This window comes from Corvus hawaiiensis, chromosome 3, assembly GCF_020740725.1.
Source record: "Corvus hawaiiensis isolate bCorHaw1 chromosome 3, bCorHaw1.pri.cur, whole genome shotgun sequence".
Taxonomy (NCBI): Eukaryota; Metazoa; Chordata; class Aves; order Passeriformes; family Corvidae; genus Corvus; species Corvus hawaiiensis.
In genome coordinates this window covers 30147307-30170736 of record NC_063215.1, presented here as the reverse complement: position 1 = coordinate 30170736, position 23430 = coordinate 30147307, and the positions used below count along the sequence as shown (strand labels likewise).

Genomic DNA, 23430 nt, shown 5'->3' with positions numbered 1-23430 from the left:
TTCCATCTAAAACAATATGTACTAAAAGACTATCTGCAGAAAAAAAAAGCGCCTCAGTGAGGGGAGATGAATTTTTATCTGGCACAGAGCTATCCATGTGGAATGCACTAAAATCAGAGAAGATCTAAGAGCAGGTAGTATCTTAGGGAAGTTAGAAATGTGCTCAACTCATTGTGACCACACGTGTGGCCTTTTAACTTGTCATTCCTAACTATTAACTTGTAAATCCCCAAAGAGGTTTATTCTGTCAGATTCCAGGTTGGAGCAACAGACAAAGCCTACAATAGTCCATGAACATGGTGGGCTCCTCTGTAAGAAATACCCAGCTGGCCAGAGCCTCTAGAGATTGGAATACTCTTGTTGGATGCTGCCTCTCTTTCTTATGAGTTCCTGTGCTCTGCCATCATCACACAATGGTTCAATAGTGAAATTGAAATGCTGAAAAATCCTACATGATCAGAAGGTAAAGCTGGTATCCTGTAAGCTGTCTTCTTTATTTGAAAGTGGAAAAAGCCTGTCTGGAAGCCCCTGAACTCCAAAATGTCAGCTTTTATCACAGTACTGTTATTTGTACGCATTAGTATATAGAGTAAAAGTTGTGACCTTTCTTCTCTGCTGTGTGATTCACTGGTGTATCAGCTTTTGAGGCCTAAATATTTAACCACTCTAATCTGCTCTACATGCGGAGTGCTCGGTGGGTGACACTTCCAGACCAGTCAGAAACCTCTGCTAATGCAAAAAAAATTAATTAATTCTTTGGTTCCTCTCATGTGTGACTGTAATCAATAAGAGCAAAGTTTGTCCCCTACACAGCACTACTGCTTCTAGTACAGCTTTTCCCTGTAGGCGACCCTACCCTCACTGCTGGGAGGAAACGAAGCATCTTTTTGCTCCATTTTATCTGTCAGAGTTTCATGTCCAGCCTTCTTCAAAGCATCCACTGTTTCTGTGTACCAATCAACACTTCTATGGTCAAAATCCTCATTAATGGAGAGAATACAGTCTAAGTACAGCTAAATGGGTCCTCACTGTTTCTACAGGAGAGCTGGCAGATCTCAATGGGCTGACATTGAGAACAGAGTGCAAGGCTGATACATTTACTCAAGCTTTTTCCTATGGGAGGGGGAAGTATGAAATAACTTGAGGTTCTGAACGGAGGGAAATATAAAATAAAAATATTTATATCCATTAATAAATCAAATGGAAAATTTGTTGATGTTGGAAATATTCCCAGAGCCTTAATGATAGGTTTATTTTTATCAACAACAACAATAATTAATAATTAATGCTATATGTCTCTCAGATGCATCTTGGCAACTAAAAATAGCAAGTATAAAACGTTGCATTTTAAATTATATTCTTAGCAGGGATGTCTCCTACAGAATCTTCCAGACTATATAGATGTCCATCACACTCTGGATGACAAAATATAGCCAAATTACCTCTGGAAAGTTTATTTGTATTCTCTCTGCTCCTCTGCAGGGAATTCCCTTACTGATGCTCTGTGATCTGCACAGATCAGATAACTCTGCCTGCAGAGCCAACCACTGCAATCATTGCCATCCTCTGAACATACAGCATCATATCTAAACCAACTGATACTTACAGGTTTAGAGCAGTCTAGATAATGCTTTATAGTAGATCAATTCTCATATTTTAGAAGCTCCAGAAAACAAAAACCTCTAGCAGACCATGATGAGAGAACTGGAGTGCCACAGGGGAGTATTCTACATATGAGCCTGACAAGAAGTTTGGAGAAGTAGGAAGCTAGGGACTGCATTGGAGGGCTACTTGTTTTGTGCATTCTTAATCATCCATTTTTATTTCCTAGTTTTCAACACCATTTAGACAAATTCCTTCCAGAAGTTTAATCTTTCATAGCACTAGGAGATTTCTGCCCATCAATTTCTAAGGGAGACAAGTGAATCCGAGTGACCTAAACCAGTCCTTCTAGATGACATATGATGACAGGTTTAAATATAGAGAACAGAAGGACCATGAGCTGAGATTAGCAAAACCCATGTGAATTCTTATTATTTAACACTAAGAGAGTGTATCACTAACAGATAACAAGGTCCAGTTGCACTGAGTGTAGCATACACATATCTTGAATGGCAATTCTGTAAAGGGCTCCTTTGACAAAAACACCCTGATTTGTTTCTTTGGCTCTGCTTTGCTTATCATACCTATCCACTGAAATATTGAAACTTCAATGAACTGAGATCTCCAGAGGCTCCAACACATAATGAAGTCATCATGGCATAACGAGTGTCATATGAGCTGTATCAATAACTTGTGTGCATGCTCCTAGCCATGGCAACTGCAAGGCAATGCAATTTGGCTTAGCTCTGATTCATTTCAGGCTTTGCATTTGCTACTGGAAAAATGTGTGCACTGGGATTAATGCCACAACTCAAAGTTTTGAACGCTTCCTATTTGCAATTGGCAGAAAATTTCCTACAGTTAAAAAGATATGTTTGATTGCTTAATGGCTAATGTTTAACAAGGACAGATACATTCTTTAGGTATTCGTGGACTGTGACTGAATCATCTTGCTAAGGTTTAAAAATCTGTCTAGAAAATGTTTTTACTAATGTCAGGTGTTATTGTTGAATCTTCTTTCCAAAAGGAAGAATCCTTTAGAAACGAATGGAAGTAGACACTTGATCAGGTTTAAGTCTTACATATTTGTTTCTGCAGTGATTTTATCACCTGTGGTTTCTGAATAACTACAGGAGACAAACTGAGTCTAACAACAGTCCTTGTCCATCCTTAATATAGTCTTCATACCGAGGTCTAACTATTATTCCTAGCAAAAACATTTTTCTTCCATTTTAGTACAACTACAATGCCTTGTCAGATCATTCAGTTCAGTAAAATGCTATTACTATTCTGTATTTACTTTAAAAGATAAGCAGTGTCAAAATTAAGGTTTTATAGCAATAATTAAATTGCTAACACTCAAGCCTGACCGCTGATTGACTTGACATAAGAGGATATACAATAAAAGACAGAGACTTAAAAGCCCTCTTAAATATAAGAAGTGTCAAATCTAAATGCAAATAACAACAGCTTTGCAATTAATCCCTTCTTTTTAAAACCCAGGTTTCAATAGCTGTACGTTCTGACACATCAGGTTCTGCTGTCCTGTATGGCTCAGCTAAGCTTGTTAAGGCAGCCATTCTCTTTCTAATCTTTCACCTAACTTTAAGTGGTATTTAAAGAATAATACATCCATTTAGATTTCCAGCTTAAAGAAATTATTTAGCAAATATGTGATAGGTTGCAAATGCAATTTTTCATGAAATGAAAAGCATAGAGCACAAATTATATGCCACGCTACTAATTAGAGACAGATATATAATCACTTACTAATGGAACAACATTTTGTGCCAACCTTATTCATACTTCCTTCCAACTGCTGGACTCCTTGTGCCAGATATATTTCAATTTTCTTCAGGAGAGAGAGATACTAACATGTTTTCCATCCTGTTTTTAAACCCAGAAGTCTAGTGCAAACTGAACTTTCTTGACATTACAGGAATTCTATCAGTTTTAACAGCTTGAGGCCTTTTTATTACAAACATGTACACCTCCCTGCAGGGTTCTGGAAATCTCACAATTACATTCATTAAAAATGTCCATGATTATAGCCAAATGCATGCTTTATAAATTTACCTTTACCATTTTCTTTCAACAATTATTTGGAGGATAATTTTCTATTAAATTCCACAAAATACCTACTTATTCATCCACAATGTCAGTTTGATATGAATTTTGACAAAACCATTAGAAGAAAAAAATACCAGAGCACATTTACTGTCAAATTTTTCAGTACCAGGCTTAATGTCTATGGTATGACTCACTGAGACTCAACAAAATAAGCATGTATGTCCATGAAAACAAGCATAAAAAGGTCATATTTCAGCAGCAGTCTAAAATTTAGAAGTAGTACATATCTTTTACATTAGCACCAAGAGGATCTCTAGGTACATAATTCTGGGTCCCTGGTCATACGTAGGAGTCCCTTTATTTGACAAGCTAGCATCCCTCTCTTGACAAAACCCTGCTGTGATCCAGAGAGTCTACCAACACTGGTCTCTCTCATGTCATAAATATGCTCAGATCACACTTGCCGAATGCTGACTTCATTGACTTGGGCACACAATGACCACCATTTCTTTCTCAGAAAGAAAAAGCAGGAAAGGTCAGAACTCGTGTGATCATCCTTGTCTTTCCATTTTACTGTTAGCCTCAGTCTAGAACACAGATTTGCATACTGCTTGTCCCACTTCCCATGAAATTTCACTTAACATCACCTTGAAGAAAAGATAGGAAGTGGAAATGAGAATGAAACTCTTATCAGACCAGTCAGAGAATCAGATCAATCCAACAGTGATTTTCTGATAAAATGCTCTCACTTGACGTGATTGCAAGACATAGGGCCTAAAAACCATGACCTAGGAGAATAAAAGGAAAAAATGCAAAACTGTACAAATGAACTTCATAGTGCATGTCAAGGTTAAAGCATACCATATGTTCCTAAAAATATGCAGACCCAACAGGGAGGTGTAGCGATGTATAAATAAAATCCAGCACAATAGGTAGACAGTATTTTGCACCAAATTTACACTATTATTTGTTAAATTATAGTTGTTTAAAAGTGATTTTGTTCTCTATAGTTTCATTCTGTTATACAGAAAGAGTAATGATGTAATAATTATTGTTGTAGGGCATAAGACTTACATAGCACTTATCTTAGAGTTGTGATTTTTGATGTATTATTTTACCAGATATCTATTACAAAAAAAAATCTTACTGTGTTTCTGTATCTGTTTAGGTTTTTGTGGCAAAGGGTTTCTATGCCTAGATTCTTAGGGTAATTCACATAAGAAAATCCATTAGAAATTCAACTTTTTAATTAGAATGAAAATAACCAAGTAACTTGGTTTTGATGTTGCTGTTGTTATATTATTACTTAAACCCTTAATCTTGTGATGTCAATTGCCATGGTAACTCCATTTTTAAACAATTTTTACTATTGTTTAGAATCATTTATTGTTTCCTCTTTCTTAAAAGTAAGATTATGTAAGTGAAAGACATGAACATTTAACTGTAGATTGATCTACTTCCCATTGACTACTTTTCTATTTCCACTGAAATTCAAAAAATAGGCAAAAGAGAGGTGTGAAAAAGGTGTGAAAAACATCTGCTTGAGTCATCAACAGATTGAAATTATTCAGAAAGGTGTTTGTTAGAGAATGAACTATTTTCCTTAGGGCTGTGGGGGTGAATTTCGGAAGAGAAAAAACTACTCTAAACAGGTCGTGAAGATCAAGGAAGAAAAACCACACAATTTTGGGAAGAGTAGGACAACAAAGAGTTACCTCAGGAAAGTCTGAGCTAACAGCATCTAAGAGCAACCTGTCAGTGACTATAGAAAGGTCATTGACAAGATGAAGCCAGGTTCTTTACAGTGATGTGTAGTGGGATGATGAGGGACAATAGGCATAAAAAGAAACAAGAGGAGGTCTATACCAGTTATATGGAAACACATTTTGACTATGAGGACAGTCAAGCAGTGGATGAAGTTTCCCAAGGAAGATGTGCCATCATGCCTGGAGGTTTTCAAGACTTGATTATGATAAAAAGTCCTGTGCAACCCATTTTGACCTAACAGCTGACCCTGCCTTGAGAATGAGGTTGGACAGATTTTCCAACCTGAACAATTCTGCGATTCTAAAATAGCTCAAAGAGCTTTTTAAGAGGTTCTGGGGATTGGAGACAGAGAACACATGCTCCTAATATCTAACCAATTTCTTCCCTGTAACCTGCTTACAATCAAAATGTCTGTTTTGTTTAGATATAGCAAACTGAATGACAAAGTTGATGTATTTTGAGAAACAGTCTGACAGGCACTTTTGAGAAGAATGTTACCTTCTCCTCTGAGGCAGGTAACAGTAACATGAATGACAATGTTTAGTGATCTTGGGTAAGAAAGATCTGCTCCCAGAGGTTCTCCTGAGAATCTAAAAGCAGGTAGTTAATTCAGCTGATGTTAACAGGTTTTGTCAGAATTTGGCATGGTAAAACAGCATTGCTTAAACAGACCTACTCCTGTAATAGTTATTCAGTTAAATTGGCTTTTCTCCCTTTGGTTGTTTCTGAGTTTCAAAACACAAAGCAGACAGATGCGTGTGGTGCAGTGCACTCTGACTTCTGACCTATTTACTGGTGTGTTTCTGGGATGGATGACCCATACCAGAGACTCTCTGGGTCAGCTGTTCAAAAAGCTGCTACACAAAGAAAAAGATGACAATCAGCAGAGTAGGTGCTAATTTGGAAGTTGGATACTGACAAAAATGGACGGATATATTTTCCCAGGCTTCAACTGCTTAAAAGGAAAGTATTCCCTTGAAGTTCTACAGAAAGACTTGAAATATGGAGTGCTACTGCTTGACATACTGAATTCCCTACTTCCTCATTGATTTTCTAACACAACCTTAATGCTGTGTTAGCATCACTTCTCTGTTCATTCCATCTGCTCTGAGGTCTCCCCCGCTGTTTCCTAGGAGATATATTGCCATGATGCCTGCATCTGTAAGTCAGTGGCAGATATGGGGCAAGAGCCACGTGGTTAGAGGCAGCATTAGTATCACCTGAACAGTTGCAGGTTTCTCAGGGGATCCCACCACCCACCGTCTCTCAAAACCTAAGGGAGCTCTAGTTTCGCAGTCAGCTACTTCAGAGTGCTATGGGAATGGGATGCTTGGCTTCTCAGCTTCTTTCCACTTCTATTTGTTTCTTTTAACCTAACACCTCTATTAAAAAAAAATACTAAAAGTGGGTTCTTTTTGTCCAGTCAGTCTATTTAGTGCACATTCTAATCTTATTATCTACACATTTTTATGGGGTTTTGCTTATTTACAGTGTCAGGCCACTGACAGTTTATGGTATGGTGATGAGGACAGGCCTTTTTCATATCCCTTAAGGTATGGTCTAAGAGATTAATTTCAAAATAAAAATAGTAAGCATAATAAACTGAATATTGCAATTAAACATGGATGACACAGAATATCAGGGTTACTAAATCTTGCATTAACATATTCCCTGTTCTTTCCATGGCAGGCACATAGAAATCTGACTATGGCTGACAAAACGTACTGAGTCTTATGGCATTTTTAAAAATACATTTAAAAAATATTTAAAAATACGGCACTTTCTTTCCATGGCAGGCACATAGAAATCTGACTATGGCTGACAAAACGTACTGAGTCTTATGGCATTTTTAAAAATACATTTAAAAAATATTTAAAAATACGGCACTTTCTCACAAGTGACTCAAACTTCAGCCATGAACCCTTAATTATAGCCAGAATCAGATTATATAGAAAATAATTAACTTTTTCTCATATGTATAAGGAATTCTACTGTTTATTTCAAATTGTATTTATCTTTGTTTACTTCACAGGAAAAATAGATATACAGGAATTGTTTATATCAAAAAGCAAATATGTTTTTGTTTTGGCAAAACTGTGAAAAAACCAGGATATTTTCTGAGTGTATACAAAAGGAAAGAGAATTTATGAAAAAAGTCCACATAATATTAATCAATAACGTATGGGGGGTAGAGAATCTATTCATTAAATGGGATCAGAAGCAGAGTAAAAGTTTATAGCTTAAGTGTTAAAGGTCCACATATAGAAGAAATACAGCCATTTTTCTTGATGGCAAGAAGAACATTAGGAAACATAATATAGCAAGAGTTATCATACAGTGAAAGCTACAAATCACTGATAGATATTTCCTAAAAATACCTGTCAGTCTCTTCAAAGTAAATATGTAATGCTTTTGTAGATCTTAGGGACATCTCATAGGATTTGTGAAATAACAGATATTTGAACAATTAGGTTATAAATGAGAAGTTTTACCTTTCCTTAATTCAGGAAACTTAATTTCAGAGTTAAAACTAAATTCAGTTGTTAAAGTGTAGCAATTGCAAATTGTCAAGATTAAATATGATTATGTGGCTAACATTTAACAGTGGAAAGAAAGAGACAAAAAGAAATACTAAAGTAAATTAATATGCTTCTCATACACAGTATAACAGCAACAATATTTAAACAAGATACATAATTAATTACATAATATTTTTTTATTTCAGCCTTCAGTGACCTGTACTTCAAAACAGGATCTGGCAAAACAGAAATCTTTTGCACAGTCTGAAACATTAAGAAAGCTTTGAATAAAGTTCTGTGTTTTGAAAGGTTTGGGGAAACATAATGAAAAAAGCAGAACATTTCTCAGCTGTGTCCTTCAAAAAAGTGTGCATGTTTTGCCAAGAAGGAACAAAGAGGCAAAGCTTTGCTGTTGACAAAAGGCTTTTTGCTATCCCAATCCAAATCTTACAAGAGAAACCCTACTCCTCTCCCTGACTTCCATCATGAACTACTCTAAAACAAGCTGAAAAGACCCTTGACCTAGACCTCTGTTCTACAGTTGGTATCCTCAGGTTACTAAAACTGGACAAAAAAGTCATGTTTAACCAGGTAATACAAGAAATGGAAAATCTATTCTAGTCTGAAAGAATGTAAATTCCTTCTACATGTCTTCAGTAAATATTTTATCCATTTCTGCCCATGGGAGGTGATCTTTTCTACTGAAAAAAGTCAGAACTTAGTTGAACCAAAGAGAATGCAATATTCAAACTCACTTAGCTTTCATTAAAAGAAGCTTTTGCAAAAACATCGATGATATACTCAGCTTTCAAAGAGCAGAGCCAAACCTAACATTTTAGAATACCTATGATTTATTTAAACCAGACAGAAAATAACAAAAAACCAGCACTTATCTAGACCAAGACACTCTGTATTTTTTTTCTTTGTCATAGATGTCAACGGGTGTACTAAAATTTCTTGGAGATTGAATAGCATTGAAGTGAATAAAAGTAGTTGGTGAAGTGTTTAATACAGATAAAGGAAACCACAAACTGCAAGCAAATCAACAATATGCTGTTTGCTATAAATACATCTTTGGTATGCTTAATTTACACACTGTTCAACTTTAAACTGGAATTCAGCTTTGACGACATTAATGAGGACCTACTCAAAAAGGAAATATACACAAATACAGATCTACAGACAATTTAAACTCAGAGCAAACCTAAAGCCTAGAAAAAAGGGATATGCTTCAGTACTGTGATATTAACATCATCATGTGGATGTTAACTAGGTGCCCCAATAATATAAGAATAGTATAAACAGAAGAATGAGAATGGAACAGAGAAAACAAACCCAAACCTGGCATATTATGTTTCTCAAATTTCTCCAATACACTAAAAAAAGAAGAAGAGCTCATCTTCTTGCCATAAAATATTACTTCAGCCTTTATTCATCAAACAATTTTTGCTGACTTGAATATTATACTGTTGTAATAAAATATTCCCAAGATTTCTCCCAAAATTTTCAAACACTAAAAACTCATACAGCTTCACTTCTAGTAAATCATGAAATCTCAGAAACAAATCAATGTAAATGTATCAAAAGCAAGATGTGGACTCAAAAAGAAGACAAATGTAGCAAGAAGTGTTCTTCTACAGTAATTTTTCAGACTGCATATTAAAAAGATAAACTTTGTGATGTGTATTTTTCTGTCAGTTATTTCCTTTGACATCTGTATTTTTGGATCTGTTGGTCTCAGAAATATGCCAGGGTAATATCTCTGTATTTTGAGAAGTTCAGGAAGCAGAAGTGAGTGAGCTCAAATAGATTAACATTAATAGAAAGGAACTGGATTAAGGGTGTGTTTTAGTTCAGAGTTCCCAGAGTAAAGCATCAGAGAAAGTCTGCCAGCATACCTAGGAAGGGTGTTATCCAACACAGTTGTTCTGATGCCCTCAAACTCTGGTTCTACAGTGGCAATGTACACAGGAACTTGCAGCTACTGAACCATATCTATTCTTGAAATGCATAACAAAATAGTATATATGACTATGTATGTTAGTGCTGAAATTCTAGGGAGGATTAATCTTCTGTACTCTGGTACTCTGAAGTTGTTAGCGCATTGCTTTTTTCCTTCCTGAAAAAAATCTGTGAGAGTTACATGGGTTTCTTCCGGAAATCCATATTTTGTTTATTTGTACCTCTACACACTTGAAAAACTTTAAAAGCATATTAATATCTTGACTTCAATAATTTTCTTACCTTATGTGCTGGAAATGGCTATGCTTGGTTTGGATATGTTTTACAAGGTACAGCTATGTGCCTCACATTGAATTTATGAGACTTCTGGCAGCTAAACCGCTAAGCACTTATTTGAAAAGAAGTCATGATTAATTACAGGTGTGTTGTAGAAACATCAGTTATCCTATAGAAGATGATGAACATTATTTTGTTCGATATCAGAAAAATTAAGATGAGCAGTGCATTAAGTAGTTTAACACAGTGGGAAAACGAACTACTTTACAAGCACTTGCTTACTCCAAAACTTAACAGCATTCTATCACATACTGCCCAGTTAACCAACTAAACACTATTTTCTATTCCAAGCAATCCTGTAGTTAAGGTTAATTTTAAGCAACCACCTATTGCCACATGTGAGAGCTGCCTAGCATCACCAGGCATTGGGTGATTCCTCAAAACACTGGCAAGCCTGCAGTTCTACAGGAGAGGCACAAATTACAATGATGTTTGGAGAACAATTTATTAATAAATCAGCAATACCTCACTAACTAAGGTATGCAGGTTTATTACTTTCTTACAGCTACATCAGTCAGAGATCTAAAGTTCTATGGCTTGTTATTATGTCTGTTTCTGCACATTTTCAAGAGTCATACTCTAACTTCTAAGCAATTTCTATTTGCCTTTCGAGTACCAGTGTGTTAATAAAAAGACAAAAACACTGTAGCACAATCCTATTACAACTATTATAATGAACCAGAATTTGCGCTTTTGATGTTGAGCCTTTGAACTTTTTTGCTTTGAAATTTAGTTATAAAACACACAAGTCTACCACAGAGAACACAGCTTATCTAGAGGGAACAATACCAAAAGGGATTTTTGGAAGGGAAAAAAAGACTATGAGAGATGGTAAATATTTTCCCTTGTCTCTTAATATTTTACCAAAACCACCAAGTCCTATGAGTATAGGACTAAATGGATATAATTATTTTAAGCTAAAAACAAATAAAACAACAATATTAATCTTTAAGGAAAATTTAATACAATCCATCTCATACCTTGTTATGTGTCTGAGTTTGTCCAACCAGGATAAGGATATTTGATGAGATAATTGACAGGCAGAAATTGATTAGAATTATGGACCTCTCAGATCTGATGTACCTGTTCAAAAAAAACAAAGAGAAGGTACAACTTTTCTAAAAGGAAAACAACTAGTAAGTCACACAAAGCTTTGATTTAGTTCTTGCATTAAATATTGGAGGTACTCTGAAAGAGAGGTGCTCTCTTTCATGGGCTCAGAAAGAGTATTTAAGAGCTATTACAGTACAAACATGAGAACTACGATATTTTGATAGATACTCCACAATTTCCTCTTAGTATCTTTATATATTTTAAAAATAATCTACCAATGATTCTTTTGAAAACCATTGACTGTTCTAACACTATACTGATAATAATTGGGCTTACATGCATTCATGTCAGGAACTTCCTATGCTCTCTGCTTGTCCCTGGGAATATCCACAGCTGGCACAGGCCACTCCTAATTACTAACTTCAGCAAAAATACGGTGATTTACATAAACAGAAGATCTGGTCCATGATGCATAAATAAGATGTAGGTTGGTGGATAATACTATGGCAGTGAATTTTGAAACACGTTATTGGGATAAGGATAACAATAATCTTGGTGTTCCAATAGTACTGATATCTTCATAAGACTGAACGCCAAAAAATAGCCAAATGTGTACAGAAAGATTAAATTATAGCAGTGAACATCACAATGTCTGTTGCAAACGTATATTCATTTTACATATATATTTAAGATGAAAAAGTCAAATAGTCTTATCACATATTTCCTTTCAAGGTACAAGTGTTTTCATTTTTCTGTATACAGCCTTTTATATGCTACAGGACAGAAAGAGAATGATTATGTTTACAAGTGAAGTACCTTTCTGACCTGATTTTTAGAGCTGCTAACAGTAAATGTTGACTACTAAAATAAATGGAAGTTAAGGCTGCTCAGCTCCTCTGAAGACCATGCCATATCTTTATATATTCTATGACCTGTACTATATGCTTCTCACTGGAGTTCAGTTAATATTGCTGTCTTCTCCTGAGCTGTACACCCATAGCTGACTCTGAGGAAGTAGTAAAAAAGGCTGTTGAACCCACAAGAAATGCTGAGCTTTGGACATGGAAATAATTTTAGTCCTTTTTGCTTGCATATCAAGAGATACAGCATTACATTTTTTCAGTTAGACAGAACAAACCTGATACCACAATCCACATTTTTCCTTAAAATATATCAACATTCTTAAGGCTAGTTCTATGTATTTGCAAACAACTACAAAAAGTCCAGTGCCTTTGTTCACACAGACAGCACACTGCTACTTTCTAACTTGTTAACTATTGATTCACCTGGGTCAATTCCCAACACTGAATGTCCATGGATTACAAAGGACCTTAGTGAGCGAGCAAATACAGTGCAAGCAGGAGCTCACAGCATTGACTAAAGCCATAACACATAACATTTTCTCTCCACTTAGAAGTTCACAGAACCATAGAAACATAGAATCGCTTAGGTTGGAAGGGAACTTAAAATCATCTAGTTACAACCCCCTGCCACAGGCAGGGACACCTTCCACTGGACCAGGTTGCTCAAAACCCCATCCGAACTGGCCTTGAAAACATCCAGGGATGCAGCATCCAACTTCTATGGACAACCTGTTCCAGTGCCCCACTACACTCACAGTAAAAAATTTCTTTCTTGTATCTAATTTAAGTCATGGAGTAGACCATGCTTAGTTCCACTGAGCATGACAGTATTTCTATCCAAGTGCTAAATATATCAGGGAGTGAAAAAATAACACTATAATTCTTCAGATGGGAATTAGATCCTGAAATACTCTCATTCTTAGTTTTGACAGACAAGAACTGATAATTTTTATAGTCTTTTATCATAACTTATGTAACTAGATATTCTTAATAATTATATATATTTCTAATCCGGTGAGACTCTGTGGTACAGAAGAGTGACAGAGAAATGGGTGTAAAATTATCAAGTTACTTCTAAAAGTAAAATTTTATTGGTTGATTTTATATTACTCTAAAATTTATCGTTTCATCTCCTTGTTTCTTATTACTTTCATAGGAATCTATTTCTCTTTAATTATTGAAAAAAGTTAAATGAGAATCCATGTTGATTTTTTAAAAGTGTTTATTACTTTGCATAACTTTTCATCTTACTTTTTTGTTTCTTCTGCACTTAGATATCATGCTATTTCTCATTACTTCTCAAATTAATTTACTCCATAAGTATTTATTGCACTTTTAAGTCAATATAATATTTTAATATTGTAAACTCAGAACAGAAGGAAAATCTATCATTGGAATGTACCACCACACTATTTAAGACTATTTAATTTTGTGCTCTTTATTCAAACTTACAACTGATGTGAATAAACTCAAAACCAGTTGACTGAACCTCCCTAAATGTGCCACTTTGATACGCTTATTTTATCACATAGAAGTTTTGTTTAAGAATGTAAATGGGAGAAAAGCAGTTAAAGGTATAGCCCAGAAGTCTCACATGAAATATATCATATAAAAGAATCCTGTTTTCATTCAGCACTATGAATACCCCACCAAAAGAGCAATACCATTCACACTGAAGAGGAGAAAGAGAAGAGTGGGCTATGCCATCATCAGCAGGCCAAGACAGTAAAACTGATCAATCACATCAACAAATTTAGGCATCAAACCATGCACGACATTTTCCTCTTTTTTTTCTTTTAACTTTCCAAACAATAAATGTGGGATCTAACGCTCTCTTTAAACTGCAATTCAAATAAATATAACAATGTATTTACATTTAGCTTTCTCAACCCATTACATACCTCCATAACGCTGCATAGACAACTGCTAGAGTGATCAAGGCCAAGCAGGAAAGACCACTGCCTACTATTAAGGTCACTGAGGGTGTACCAGATGATTCCATGATCTGTAAGTTACAACAGACAACCATGAAGAAAAAACATCCTCCAGCAATTAAACCAACAAGTCACACAGAAAAAAAAAGCAGAAAAACTGTCACAGATAGTTTCAGTAATATCATTTATGAAGAAGAAATCAAATTAATTCCAAAACTGATCCCTATATAACTCTGAGATCTGCTTAATACATTCCTCAGAGGCCTCTGAGCTTTAAAATGCCTTGTAATACCTGCCCAATACTTTGAAAAATAAACTATTAATATTACCATGTAGCAGGTGACTATGATGTTAGCACAAGTTTAAATGACTCTCCAGTTAGCATTAATTAAAATACATATTTCTCTTCAGAAGTAGCAATATTTAGAACTGTGCATTAAGAAAACAGCTTGGTTTCACTCTAATATATTAAAGATCATCCAGTAATTTGTCCCAGAATTTGATTCATGCTTGTTGCAGAATGACCAAACTTTCCGACTTTTAATAACTTTGACTTCAATCCACTATTCTCACATGCTTAATTTCCTTGGGCCTATGATTGCCTAGAAGGAATGGCAGGATATCTATGGCAACAGTATCATAAGCCTTCATAAAAAAAACCCTAAAAATTCAGAATTATTTCATTTTTACTCTGTGTAATAATAAAAAATGAAAATAAATGAATGACCTTGAGAACAAACTAGCTTTCCCTGCTGTAAGGGAAACTATTACCCTCAGATATCAGGTCAGTTTTTTCCTCTGTATGTATATGTGCTCATGTTCTGAAATAGAGATGGGTTTTGCTAATACATATGGAAAAAATTTAGATCTAAAAGTTTTAAAGGATATCATGCCTGGTTTACCAAAATGTTTTTTAAGCTTCAGGGATGTATTGTAAATTACATTTATCAAGATATGTTTTGTCACCCAAATAGAATACAAGACAGATGTACTTTTAGGCCAGATCTCAGGCAGAAAGCTGTATTTTATTTCAACCACTTTTTTTCCAAATGGATTTACTTTGCTATTAAAAAGAGTCTGTTCATATGTTTCCGAAACCAGGAAAATGAAATCATGCTTTAGCAGGATAACTTCACAAATATTTGCTTTTCTGCTATTTTTACATTCAATAATATTGGGAGTGTCTGCTTATACACTTAATGTCCCCTCTTTCTTATGAAAACTTGATTATTTTTCTTACATCATATCAACAGACTACATAGAAAATCTGTGCTGAAAATGTCCAATGCAGATCTGCAATCTGTTTAACTACAGTATCTAGGATTTTCCTACCAAGAGGAATAATAGAGACCTGTACCTTCCCTTAATTGTTCAATACAAAAGTTTTCTAGACATTTGCACCACAATTACGAGGCTTTCTCTAAATATAGAGTTTGAGAGCATGCAAATTTCACTAGGATTTAGTTATATCACAGAATCTGGAATTCATTTATCTGAGACACTGTAGACACCAGGGGACTAACATTTGACTACCTGCAATATTAAACAATTCCTCAATGCAACGTCTGCAATATACCTGAGAGGAAAGCTGGACCAGCCCCCCCCCCCCCCGCCCCCCCGCGCAGTACCCCCCACATTCCCTTTTGCATTAAAACTGGATTTTTCCCCCCTCTTTGTTACTTACTATTTCTCTAGGTTGCTGAGCCAAAATGGCGAAGGTAGAGAGACGATCACATAAGCATTTCGTATGGGATGCATCGGTAAGCACAGTTTTACATCCCTGGGTGGACCAGGTTCCCAAAGAGTCGTTCCTGCAAAGGAGAGAGAGAGGAGGGGGTGGGGGAAATGGGGGTAATTACTCCTGACGGCCGGTTCCGTGAGGAGACAATGCAGTGGGACCGCGAGGAGCGCGCCGCGGAGTTCCCGGACAGCGGCGGGGACTTGTTGTGGGGCAGGGCGGGCGCGGAGCTGTCCGGGCGGCGGTGCTGAGCGTCCGGGCGCTGCTGCGCGGAGCCCCGCCAGCCGCGGCAGCAGCCGCCCCCTGCGCTGCCAGCCACCTCCGAGCCTCACCAGAGCACTGCGAAAAACTCATCGGGGGAAGAGGGGGAGGCTTTTCCTCTCTCTCTGTTTCTCTCTCTTTTTTTTTTTTTTTTTTTTTCCCCCCTTTTCCTACCGGCTCTGTTTCTGGCCTTTTGTGAGAAATGTGATGTTCGGTAGTTGCAGCGTCTTTTTTGGTCCCTTTCTTTTTCCACTCCCCACCCCCCTCTCCCCTCCCCCCTTTCGTGTGTGTGGCTAGGTTAAAAGCATGTGGTTCTCAAACGTCTGTCTGGGTTATGCCAGTTGGACCGGGAGATGCCGGATCTTCTGTTCTGACTGCTATTTTTGCTGAGGATTTGGGGTTTTTTTGGTTGTTTTTAGCTAGCAGCCTTAGAAATTTCACCCTGGAAACGGCAGCATCAGATGCCTCCAACTCTTGCCTTAGCTCCAGCAGAGGGGTGGATTTCAGTACAGCAGCACACATCACCAAAGAGACACACGAGTTCGCCCTCCAGACATCACTCAGTCAACTCGCCTTTCCCTGGCTCCCTCCCTACTCGTTCTTTTACTTGGGGTGGCAGCACCAAGCTAACCCCAAGCCAAAGCAATCGTTTGCTGGCACCTTTCACCAACCACCCCTAAACAAAACAAGATGATTAACACAGCCCCCGAATTCAATTAGACATTCAATATGCTAATGCGAGGTCTGAAACCCACCCCAGCAGAACAATAAAAATGGTATCAACCCACGTTTTCTTTGTGCAAGCAAGGAGAAGGAGAGGGAGAGACAAAAAATCATCTCTCTGTTTTCCTGAACTGCAGTGGGGGGTGGGGGGGAGAGGGGGGAACATTTTCTACAGGAAAAAGGGGTTGGTTTCAACTAAAGCAAACATATTATCTTTACATGTGTTATATTTAGAGAACAACTGGGTTTCTTTCATCTTTTTTCCTCTCCTTTCATGTCCAAGGAGCAACTGCAGTGATTCTGCTGCCAGCAGCAGCATGTGTGCTGTCAATTCCTGTCCATTTCACCTCAGGTCACTAAATGACTTAAAAAAAAAGAAAAATGAAGGTCGAAGAAACAAGGTGGGGGAATAATAATTTCCAGTCCCTGTGACCACCCTTGGTTCACCTCTTCTGCCTTGACAACACACCTCTGTAAGTGATTCTGTATGCCAGGGCCCTCATGCAAAGGCAATTTGTTATCCCAAGCCTGCTCTCAGAGTGCAGTTCACCCCAGGCCACCTCAGCATTTTGTGCCACTAGTTTTTGAACACACCAGATGTAACCCTTACACACTATTGTCTTCGAAACAGAATCCTATAATAAACAAAACAAACAGCGACTGAGGGAAACAATTGAGAGAAAATGACCAATTCTTCAAGCCACTAAAGCAGTTTATTAGCTTTCCCTCACAAATTGTGTCTTTCAGAGGGCCACAGGCTAAAACAACATCCACTATGAAAAATATAGTTACATATTTTAAACTCAGAAGCCTTATCTTCTGGATAACTTAAACCAATTTATTTTATTAGCTTTCTTGTCTCTTCTCTTATTGTGACACACAGTTAAGGCCAAATGAAATGCGTTTATCTTTGCTGATTAAATATTAAGGATTGATAGCTTAAGAGAAATTGACATATTTAAAAAGCAAAGGATGGTATTATTCATCCTGAGAATAAGATTTAATAAATTGAATTCACCTTATGCTGAAAAGCATTGGATGCACAATTGATCCAGTTAGCACTAAATCCTTGCTGATGGTGTCCAATGCACGAGAGTTAAACAACTTCTAATTATAAAATCACAGACACCAGTTTAGTTTAAAACAAAGCATCTGTTAAAAGTATAATTATATTTAAAGTACTATAAATCATGGGCAGTCCAGCAGGTTTAGACTGGCTCATTCAGTTCTTCAAGTCACTTGCACAAATACAACTTTCCAGTCACAGAGTAGCTGAGCCACAAATACACTACATATTTTGCAAAACTTTTTCAGTACTACCCAAAATTTTGTAAAATTTCCAAAATCAATCTGAAACAAACAAAGCAGTCTAATTGGATTCCAAAATAAGACATAATGGCAGGAGCAGAGTCAGTCAAACATGGACACTTCTAACATTTTGTTGTTCATTTTTTTCAGTGACACACTTTATTTTCTTGCTTAACAGCATTATGTTTTTATAAGTTGCAGATGAAAATTCATTAAATAAGTTTGTTCTCTCTCTTCTAATCAGTGCAGTTAAAAAGAAAAAGAAGCCTAATTAATAAATATATTTGTAATCTGTTGAAATTACGGCCAACAGAAGCTGCACCTAATGTTACACTAAGTCCATGAAGGAGACCAAGTAATGAACAGAACAAAAGTGTGACTGCAACTTGTTACATGAGGCTTATGTCAGCAGAACAGCAAATGCATGATTACTAATTCCCTCAGAGATGCTGGTAATTTTGACTTGTTGACATAAAGTAACAATATGGTTTTAGGTATAAAGAAAATAAGGAATGAAAATATGGAATTAAAACGGATAAATGCATTTAGTACATCTCAATGCAACACTTTTTATGAAGTCCTCCATCTATGATCTGTCCCTCATATAATGCAACTCTTCTTGTCTAATCAGAATCCATCTCCTGCTTAGAAGTTTCATTCCTTTTTGGTGTGATTTTCTTTGACTATGTGTCTAACATTTGGGGTTATTATATGAATATGCAAAAGGACACCTATTATTCCTATGGATCTTTCTTGTTATGCAGAAAGCCATAAAGGAGTGACAGGTACTGTTAACACATGTTCTATTTATATCAAGGGAAATTATTGAATTGAAAATATGTAGCAAATATAGATGTAGGTTCATGCCCATTATTGGCAATTTTTGTACTCTTCTACTGAGCTACAGATGATTTAATCAACCTGGCAGAATTCCCATGATAGAAGCAAAGGAATTCCCAAGAAGCATAGATTCACCATTGCAGATCTTGTGTCATCCTGCAGTTGAGGCAGGGAAAAAAGCAGGGGAATTAGAGAAGTAGGGGGAGAAGTTCTAAATAGGATGTAACTTGGGCCTAAAAATCTATGGCTAATATGGCATATGCACCAAGAACACCCTCAGCTCCAATATTTATCTGTAAGTGTGCCTTTCTGTGAGTAATCTTACAGCTAGTGGAATGTTGGAGAGTCTTTTCAGTACTCTTTCAGAGTTTAAGGTGAACTTCTTAGTTCTATGCAACAAAAATGATGGCCAAATGATGTACGAAAATTATTTGAATTGTGTATTATATAGAAGGAAAAAAAAAGTGAGTTTTACTCTTTGATAATGTATTATACTATATTGCATAATTATGCTTACTACTGAAAACAATGTTTTTACTACCTCAGACATCAAAATTGAAATGTGGTTTATAAGACAGGACCATCTTTGTAAAACAAAAAACTCACTCATGACACAATTGCCTATCTGACAAAGACTGACAATCAGGCCACATTTAGTCACTTACTATTGATTTTTTTTATAATTAATAGTATATATCTCTTACTAATTGCATAGGTTTGTTCACTTTAACTTCCTGACGTATAAAAATCAGTTTTGACTTTGTTATCAGACTCACTTAATAAAGGACTTCACCTCATACCATACACTGTATACTTTATTAGCTTATTTTGAAGAAATGTTTTTCAAATGAAAGATTTAATTTTTTTTTTTGAGATTCTGTGAGACAAAGGAAGCTAACAACACCTAAGTGAACACTTTTTCCCAGACTAGCAACTAGTGATCCAAGTAGTTGCTTGGGTTTTTATAATAAACAAAGAGCTGACATCTTGCTACACATCTATGATGGTAGCCTACTTGAGTCATTTCTTTGCTGATTGATAACTGTGTTTAAACTAGGATAAGAAAGCTTTTTGACCATTAAGTTATATTACTTAAATACAGCAAGAATCTGTTATTTAAGTATTTAATTACAGCTTTGTAGAAAGAAAACTACACAAGTTAAGAAATTATAATATTTCTGCTGAGATTATTTTAATTCTTCTTAATTCTTGTGTATGTACATTTCTATAAATTTCTTTTCTGTTCAACTAGGTGCTGTTTTTCCTGTAGGACAGACTTCAGTATTCCAACTCCATTCACAGTAAAGAAATGACATATAATGATAAGAAGCACATGGAAAATGCAGACATAAAATTTTTTTAGCCTAGCAAAAGGCGAGAAAGAAGCTCATGGCCCTTATGAATAGCAGGTTATATATATCACTGTGTCTGTTCAGAAGTGCTAGCTGGCACATTAATGAAGATAAAGTCCTTCCAACACCTGCTTGCTTCTTTACACCTGGACCTAAAGTCCCAGGGAAGTCATAGGGAAGGCTCAGCTGCAGGAGTCTCCTTTCCATTGTGCATGTTCATACATCTGAGACATGACCTAACTCTTAGCATGCACAATTTATTCCGTGATCAGTCTTATTCCTATCAGCAGTATATGGCAACATCTGGTTTATGGCCACAGTTTTTCCTAAAGTAAAAAAAAAAAGTAATATAAAGGAAAAAGAGAAAAGAAATAGGACAAAGAAAATGTAGAGATGAACACACTTTCCTTAATAATGTCACACATAAAATTGCGGTTTAAAAAAGTATTGTTTACCCTGAAATTGTTAATACATTTAACATTAGGTCATTATGATTTAGGGCTTTCCTTCCCCTCATATGATTAGAAAAAACAATCCATGAAATTGTGGAAATGAAAATAAATAAAATAAACAAAACCAACTGCCTTATGACTATGTCTAAAATACTGCAAATGTCCAACAAAGGATGTCTGCATTTGTGTGGTATCAGAAGAATGAGCTGGGTGATGAATATATTGCAATTGGATCTCCAACCAGGTTACTATAGGGAGTTCATTTTCCTAAAGACTAAGGCCACTTTTCCAATTCAGACACTGAATTGTTCAATTGTCCTCAAAGACGTACTTGTGAATATCTTTTTTTTGTCAAAGAAAATAGAAGTCTTTGAAAATTTAATTTTCTCGCTGATCTTTATATTAAACATAAATCCTATATGAATAATTGTTTTGTAAAAAAAATGTGCATCTGGGCTGGAAACCAAATTTTATTTTAATGTGATTTAAACTAGATGAGCTATTAAACCCTAAAGAGTAGGATTTGTAACAGAGCCCTTGTAGTTATAAGCATACATTGTTAGATCAACTTTCTAATAATGTACAACTTAAAGTTAAGTTCCATTGGATGGACCAAAAATTGGCTTCGTTATCTGTTTGGCTACTATAAATAAATGATTCATCAACAGGAGAGTTGTGGAAGTGCATATTAGTGCTTGTGATATTATTTTATTACTTCCTGTATTTCCCTGTCCATACAGTTTAGGGCATGATCTAGCACACCATATGTTTGAACTGTGCTGTAATCAATAGTTGCCCTTCTATCAGACTACTGCAAGTGTGTCAATGTGCAAAATGAAAAGAAATTCTAAATAAATTATATGACCAAACCAGGATGAAACAAATACTAGGCGTTTCCTGCCTCCTACTGCATAGTTCTTGATTAGTGGTCCTCTGTACTACTGCTACTGCACAGACTTATCATTATTTGAGTTATGGGATTCATTCATGTTTTTGAACAACATTGGAAAACCACAATCCTTCAACTCTATTTCTGTATCTTAACAAGCCTAGTGGATTGCATTTGAATAAGAACACTTTCCTCCCTTTCTCAAAATTATAGAAAAAATCTCCTAAGAAGATGAGTACCAGTGCATCAAAAAAATTGGAGGGAGACCTATCACGTTCCATAGCTTTATCTCTGTCTGCCTTTGTAGATGGTCTCGGAGAAAGTACAGTTGAAGGACTTTGGCAGTACACGCTGCCAAAGGATGTTGGTATCTATTTAGAATTTTTGAGAACTACGTCTTCTTTCCTCATGGACCTCCAGAATGACTGGAGCAGACAAGAGGCCCCACTTCCCTTCCAAGTTATCTTGTCCCTTACTATCTTGTCTAGGAAATCTTGTCGAGTTCTTAGAAACTATGTGAAGCAAAGTTCTTATCAAACTCAACCAGACTTATTGTGTACAATTGGCAAACCATACTATTTGTGAATCTGTGTTCATGAAAGTTCCTATTGAACTCGATCAGGCTTACAGTGTTTGAGCAGTAAACCACATTACTTGTGAATCTGTTCATGAAAGTTCTTATTGACCTTGACCAGATTTATAGTGTTGAACTGGTAAACCACACAATTTGTGAATCTGCCATTGAGAATGATACCCACAGTACTGGTGCATCTCATTGAATGCAATCAGACTTACAGCACTGAATTGGTTATAATCAGAAATTAAGCCTAGCTGCACCCAACCCCTTTGATCTCTGAGGACTAGCTGGAAAGTAATAGCATTTATTTTCTGCCAAATTTCTGTACTCTTAATGCAACACACTCCTCACAAAATCAGTAAAATCTTTCATATTCTTTTGTTTAGACTATAAATATGTATGTAGCTTTATGGCGAAGTAAGGAAAAATTGTCATGTAGTGCTTTCCAATTGATCAACCTACAAAATCTTTCATACTGTTATATTATTCACATGGACTCCTAGCAAAAAGGAACCTTGTAAATTGTCTATTGCTGGAGGCTGGGAAAGGTTAGGGGCTCAGAAGTTTGTCCTGGAAATTAAGAATGTCAAAGCCTGGATGAGGGTGGTATCTATTGTTAACGTTTCTTCCAAAAGACAAGCAATAAAGCACAGTATCATTAGTTTAAGTTTCAAGGCCAGCATGACCAGCAGGGAGAGGAACAGATGTGAAACAGAAGTGAGGGGAAGAAAAGAGATTTTGCTTCCATCAGTGTTACTGTTACAACATCCTGTGCTATCCTACATTATATGGGCAGATATAACTAAAACTAGTACATGTCCAACCTCCTCAGTGCATGCTTTGGATTAGGCACCAGATATATGACCATAATCTATGAAAAAGGTTAAGCCACAAAATAAGAATGGCAGAAGCAAATATGTTAAGTGATCAGACCCTGAAATGATGCTCATTGCTCTGGTGATGCATAAGAGAGCTGAGCTCTCCTTTGGAGCTAGATGCTTACACACTACCTTTCAAAATCTCAAGTTAGGTTCACCTCGAAGACGGACAGTGGATATTTTATCTCACAGCTCAATGGTTCTGAGATAGAAGAGGTGAGTTCAATTTCCTGCTGTTTTTGAGGGGTATTGAATAGATAAATATTTGCAGCACATGACCTAACCCCAAACTACAGCATATTCTAG

General features: G+C 36.3%; 1 protein-coding gene across 13 annotated transcripts in view; it reads right to left on the bottom strand.

Moving 5' to 3' along the window:
* ADGRB3 (adhesion G protein-coupled receptor B3) overlaps nt 1-23430 on the bottom strand; it is a 452569-nt gene that overhangs the window by 80792 nt on the left and 348347 nt on the right. For all 13 annotated transcript variants that reach the window (XM_048298456.1, XM_048298463.1, XM_048298464.1 and 10 more), the window contains 3 exons: nt 15791-15917; nt 14074-14177; nt 11237-11339 (listed from right to left, as the gene is read on the bottom strand). In XM_048298456.1, the coding sequence (XP_048154413.1) occupies nt 11237-11339; nt 14074-14177; nt 15791-15917 (334 nt within the window). The remainder of the gene's footprint in view (nt 1-11236; nt 11340-14073; nt 14178-15790; nt 15918-23430) is intronic.